Consider the following 6,000-nt stretch of genomic DNA (forward strand, 5'->3'; position numbering starts at 1 on the left):
ATAATATTTAGTCATTAAAATGTTTTATTGATATTTTCACGTTCAAAGAGTTTTTTCAGGAACAAAGCAATCTTATATTGTGTAACAAAGGGTATAGTTCTTGTGATGTAACCAAAAAAATAATTTACACTGCTATCAGCTACACCATTGTTAGGAATAAATCGAGCAAAAATAAACACAGAGCTTGGTCAGGCTGTCCTAAATATTAGGGAATATTAGAATCGTTCTCTAATTTTTCACATTTTTCTAAAATATTTAGTATTATCTAATAAACTTAAATTGCAATATTAGAGCATTTAAAAAGAATTTGGATGATTTCTTATTTCTAACTGATTCTAAGATCAATTGATCTGAAACTTATAAGTACTAGTGTATATCAACGTTAAGACTGACATTTCAGCACTAAAGTATATATATATTAAAAAAAACCAGCATCTTTTTCTCAAAAATGATTTTTTGTTCTATTTGGTCTATTATAGAAGAGTAATTAGTTTAGTATAGGTAGCTCCTAAATTTAACTTTCAATCCTAGTATCTCATAACCTTACAATTTTTAAAGCACTTTTCCGAGATCAGAAAATGTTCTGTGTATTTTTCACAGTAATGAAATCTTTTTTCTTCTGAAGCACTGCTAGTGATTAAAACTATTATTTCTACACCTTGGAAAACTAACAAAAAAGTTTAACAACTTGCTTTAACTTGCTGTTAAAAAATTGCTTAACAATAATATTATGATGACACATTTAGTTTACAATTTCATATTAGATACGAAGGTACTGATTTATACTAATTGATGATAGACTCGTAATGAATATTTTCGAGCGATACAATCTTAAATTGCTTTACTCATATTTTTCTTTAAAAAAAAAAAAAAAAGAAAAGGATTTATTCAGCTTTAAGATTAGCAGCATATCTTTTAATTCAACTTCGCATTTATCATAAAACAAACTTGCTTAAAACATGTCCATTGCAAGGTATCAATTTTCCAGCCTATTTGATAGGACACATCCAATAAGAAAATATTTGTCTTCTTCTGGATGTGCATAAATGAAAAATTAATTGTCTCAGAAAGCCAGGTTTACACAGTCTTTTTTGTGTGACAAAACGCACCATCTTGAAACTTTCTTGAAAAATGAAATCATCTTAAAAAATTTATTTTGATGTTGGTCAGAGTTGTTATCTGTCCAATATGTTCAAGACAAATTTTCTGCCGACATACAATATGTCCGAAATATTTTTCTGCCTACCAACTTTGACATAATTTTATGTCTAAAACATTTTCTACCGACATAAAATATATCCGAAATATTTTTCTGCCTACCAACTTTGACATAATTTTATGTCTAAAACATTTTCTGCCGACATAAAATATATCCGAAACATTTTTCTGCCTACCAACTTTGACATAATTTTATGTCTAAAACATTTTCTGCCGACATAAAATATGTCAGAAATATTTTTCTGCCTACCAACTATGACATAATATGTCTAAAACATTTTCTGCCGACATAAAATATGTCAGAAATATTTTTCTGCGAACTTACTTTGACATAATTTTATGTCTAAAACATTTTCTGCCGACATAAAATATTTCCGAAATATTTTTCTGCGAACTTACTTTGACATAATTTTATGTCTGAGACATTTTCTGTCGACATAAATTGTCAGAAACATTTTTCTGTCCACATATTTTGACATAATTTTATGTCTGAGACATTTTCTGTCGACATAAATTATGTCAGAAACATTTTTCTGTCCACATATTTTGACATAACTTTATATCTGAGACATTTTCTGTCGACATAAATTATGTCAGAAACATTTTTCTGTCCACATATTTTGACATAACTTTATATCTGAGACATTTTCTGCCGACATAAATTATGTCAGAAATATTTTCTATCCACATATTTTGACATAATTTCATGTCTGAGACATTTGCTGTTTCTTATTTTAGAAGAAAAAATCGTACAACTTTATTGCTCATTTCAGATTAATTTAACGAGTAAAACAAAAGTCTCGATTTCCCCTTATTAGAATGTAAAAACTTAGTCTCAAACTTAGTTTTTATTACTGAATGTGGTTTTTATTATATGGCGTCCTGTGCCACATTAGAAATTATGTTAAGTAGAAAGAAAAGTAGAACTTGTAAAGGATCGAACCATTTACAGCATAAATTCTGGCCAAATTTATCTTTTAATTTAACCGAACCGTCAGAATCGTTTTTTGAAGAGTAGTGATCTTAACCGAAAATTTATTCCAAATAAAACAAATATCAATGATAATGTTTGGTTGTTAAAATTTTTTTTTCTCTTACACGTTTTTTAAAGAGAAAATATCCCTTTTCAGATTGTAAATGATACAACTCAAACAAATTAAATGGCAATTAAATGCCTTAGAATCAAATATTTATGTGTCTGCTCTCCTCAATCAAACCACATGGCATTATAGGTTGCTAATATTTGGAAAATTGGCATTTTTTTTTTATCCAATGGTACTTTATGGCCATTTACCTTTATTTTGGCATTTTGACACAGAAAAATTTAAGTTCTCGAAAAAGTATTTATTTTGGAAAAAAAGTTGAAATTAATTTTTGCCCCTCAAGAATTTTTAAGGATAATTAAAAACAACTTTTGACTTCCGATCCGAAGATTAACTAGTTGATTTCATTGATGAAATTTGTTCAAAATAAAGTGACGGAATCATTTTGAAACAGCCGCGATATGAAAAAGGGCATTATTATGGCATTTTACATTCACGCTTCTGGCATTTCACATGTAAAAAATGTTGGCAACACTGAATTTAATTGTCAATTAAAACGACTAAAATATGACGACTTGGAATGCTCGCTTCTACGTTTGAGACATTAAAACGATTTTCCTAGCCGCATTAAAAAACGATTATTAATCTAATTATTCATTTTTCGCGGTTTAAACGATTGTCCTGTGGTATAAATAGATCTTGGAATAACTATTTTCTTGTCACTGTTTTTGTTTTCCTTAAGATTTAAAGACAAATATGGAGAATAATTTATTGCACAAACAAGTGAAAAGTCAATTTGAAATTAGTAAAGAAGGAGGAAAGTGTAAAATGTGCAAAAAATTTTACAAAGGCAAGTTATGTAACCTCAAAGATCACCTTCTTCGAAAACACAAAGAAAAAGCTGGCGAAATTGACTTAGTTGAAACTACTTCGGCTACAAGGAATCGAAATAACGATGAGATTCAATTAATTAAACGAATCAAGCTGGATGTTGATGTAAATCAATTAATTAGAGAAATGATTAAGTTAATGATGAACCGTAACTTGTCTTTCGCGTCAGCTGATGAAATCGGACAATTGTCTTTAGTGAAAAATGCACTCAAAGAATTCAAAATTGTTATAAATCGTCACAGCATGAAACGCTACATTCAACTTGCGTATGAAAATATTTTTTCGCTCATAAGAGAAGAAACTGAAAATGTTCTTGTCTCGTTGATGTTTGATAGTGCGTCGCGATATGGAAGAAACGTGTTTGGAGTTAGCTGTAGATATGTGAAGGACGGGCAAATAGCTGACAGAACCTTAGGCATACTTACTCAAGAAAGTCGACAGTTTGGCGAAATTTTAGCTGCTCAGTTAGAAAATGTAATTGGAAAAATTGGAAAATGTGCTAATGATATCTACGCAACTTACACAGATCAAGGAAAAAACATGACGAAGGCTTCAAAAATTCTTCAAAATGCACAAGTTCAAATGAAAGTGATCCTTGAAATTTATGGTGACGAATTTATAGATTTCGAAGACGAGGATATTGATATTGGCGCTTTAGAGAATGAAGAAGGGAATTATAGTGAAGCCCAAACTGTTTGTGTTGAAAAATCAGTTGGATCGTTCTGTTCAGCCATGTTTTGTGGCGCACATGTGTGTCAGCTAGCTGCTAAGGACGTAACATCAATGTTTGAAGATGCATTAAATAACATCAGAAAAGTTGCTATCGCATCCAAGAAAGTAGCATATATTCAAACATTTAAAAATCTAAAAAAACCTCGTGTAGACATTGAACCACGCTGGGATTCCACGTTTTTGATGATAGAAGATTTCCATACCAACGCAGAAGCATATCAAAGGCTAAGACACGACCAATTAAAATTAAACGATGCTTCATGGAGTTTAATAGATGAATATTTCGATGCATTTTTACCAATACATTCGGCTATGATGGATTTTCAATCCGCAAAATTATCAATTAGTGAGTTCTACGTTCGATGGATTCAAATGAAAATAGGAATTGAAGACGTTCCAGCAGGTGATTTGGGATTAAAAATGCTACTGACCAACGCAATCAATACACGAGAACAAGTTTTTTTTAAATGTGAAGCATTTATTGCTGCTTTAGTTATGGATCCTAGATTTTGCTTTACATCGGGTCATCAACTGTTTAATACAGAAATGTTGAATAGAGGAATTATACAGCTAATCAAAATTCATCAAAAACTTTGTACTCAACGAGAACAATCAAGTTTTTCATCAACAGAAGAATCCATACAATTAAATGCGTCATATTCCTCAAATACTTCTGAAGAGATGATTCCTATGAACTCAGAAGAAATTTATGCTGAAAAAGTACGCCGTTTCATTGAATATACTGGAGGAGGAACCAGACAAGATGTTGCTAATGCAGCTTTAGAGTCAGATCAAGATATTCGTCAATTAATTTTAAAATGGACTCTTAATGAACCGCGAGTGTCATTAGACGTTGAATTCAACATTCTTGCGTACTGGAAGAAAAACCAGAAAACAAAATGGAATCGGCTTTATGAAATCTCGCAAGTAGTTTACGGTGCAGCGTTCTCCAGCGTAAAAGTTGAACGTGATTTCTCTGGATTCGCTTTGGTTTATAGCCATCTACGTACTCGCATTTCAAATGATTTCTTAGACTCCATCATGGTTGTAAAAAATAATCTAGATTTGATTGATAAAATAAAATTTGTTTAAAAAACTAAACGTTTCACATTTTCTATTAGTCAATTTTTTATGGCGCCCCAGTGCAAGAATCGAGTTCTGAAAACCTTTTTAGAGTCGAAACAAAAAAAAAATTTTTTTATAACGTAATAAAGTTCTTTTAGATTTTGTGTTAGCAAAGTACTTGACAAAATTCTAGCACAAAAAGTCAAAGTTAATTTTGAGAATAGATTAAACGGCCGTGATATAAAAATCTACAACTGAATTGCATTTGGGTCAAAAGACTCCAGCATCAAGAGTTTTTTTAATGCGGCTAGGAAATTCGTTTTAATGTCTCAAACGTGGAAGCGAGCATTCCAAGTCGTCATATTTTAGTCGTTTTAATTGACAATTAAATTCAGTGTTGCCAACATTTTTTACATGTGAAATTCCAAAATCGTGAATGTAAAATGCCATAATAATGCCCTTTTTCATATCGCGGCTGTTTCAAAACGATTCTGTCAATTTATTTTGAACAAATTTCATCAATGAAATCAACTAGTTAATCTTCGGATCGGAAGTCAAAAGTTGTTTTTTATTATCCTTAAAAATTCTTGAGGAGCAAAAATTGATTTCATCTTTTTTTCCAAAACAAATACTTTTTCGAGAACTTAAATTTTTCTGTGTCAAAATGCCAAAATAAAGGTAAAAGGCCACAAAATACAACTGGATAAAAAAAAAAAAGCCAATTTTCCAAATATTAGCAACCTGTAATGCCATGTGGATTGTTGAGGAGAGCAGACAAATATTTGATTCTAAGGCATTTAATTGCCATTTTAATGGCTTGCGTTGTATCATTTACAATCTGAAAAGGGATGTTTTCTCTTTAGAAAAAGTGTAAGAGAAAAAAAAAAATTTTAACAACCAAACATTATCATTGATATTTGTTTTATTTGGAATAAATTTTCGGTTAAGATCACAACTCTTCAAAAAACGATTCTGACGGTTCGATTAAATTAAAAGATAAACGTTGGCCAGATATTTTCTTACGGCTAAAATTGTATTCTAACCGCTGCTT

General features: G+C 30.7%; 1 protein-coding gene across 1 annotated transcript; it reads left to right on the plus strand.

Moving 5' to 3' along the window:
* The first annotated feature begins 2,480 nt into the window (after window positions 1-2,480).
* On the plus strand, window positions 2,481-5,471 carry LOC149882290 (uncharacterized). Its single transcript, XM_090067170.1, has one exon. The coding sequence runs from the start codon at window positions 3,018-3,020 to the stop codon at window positions 4,974-4,976; it is 1,959 nt and encodes a 652-aa protein (XP_089923296.1). The 5' UTR covers window positions 2,481-3,017; the 3' UTR covers window positions 4,977-5,471.
* The last annotated feature ends 529 nt before the right edge of the window (window positions 5,472-6,000 follow it).

Source organism: Hydra viridissima, unplaced genomic scaffold, assembly GCF_058129835.1.
Source record: "Hydra viridissima isolate aposymbiotic clone 2 unplaced genomic scaffold, HvirCarnegie_v1 scaffold_11, whole genome shotgun sequence".
NCBI classification, from domain to species: Eukaryota; Metazoa; Cnidaria; class Hydrozoa; order Anthoathecata; family Hydridae; genus Hydra; species Hydra viridissima.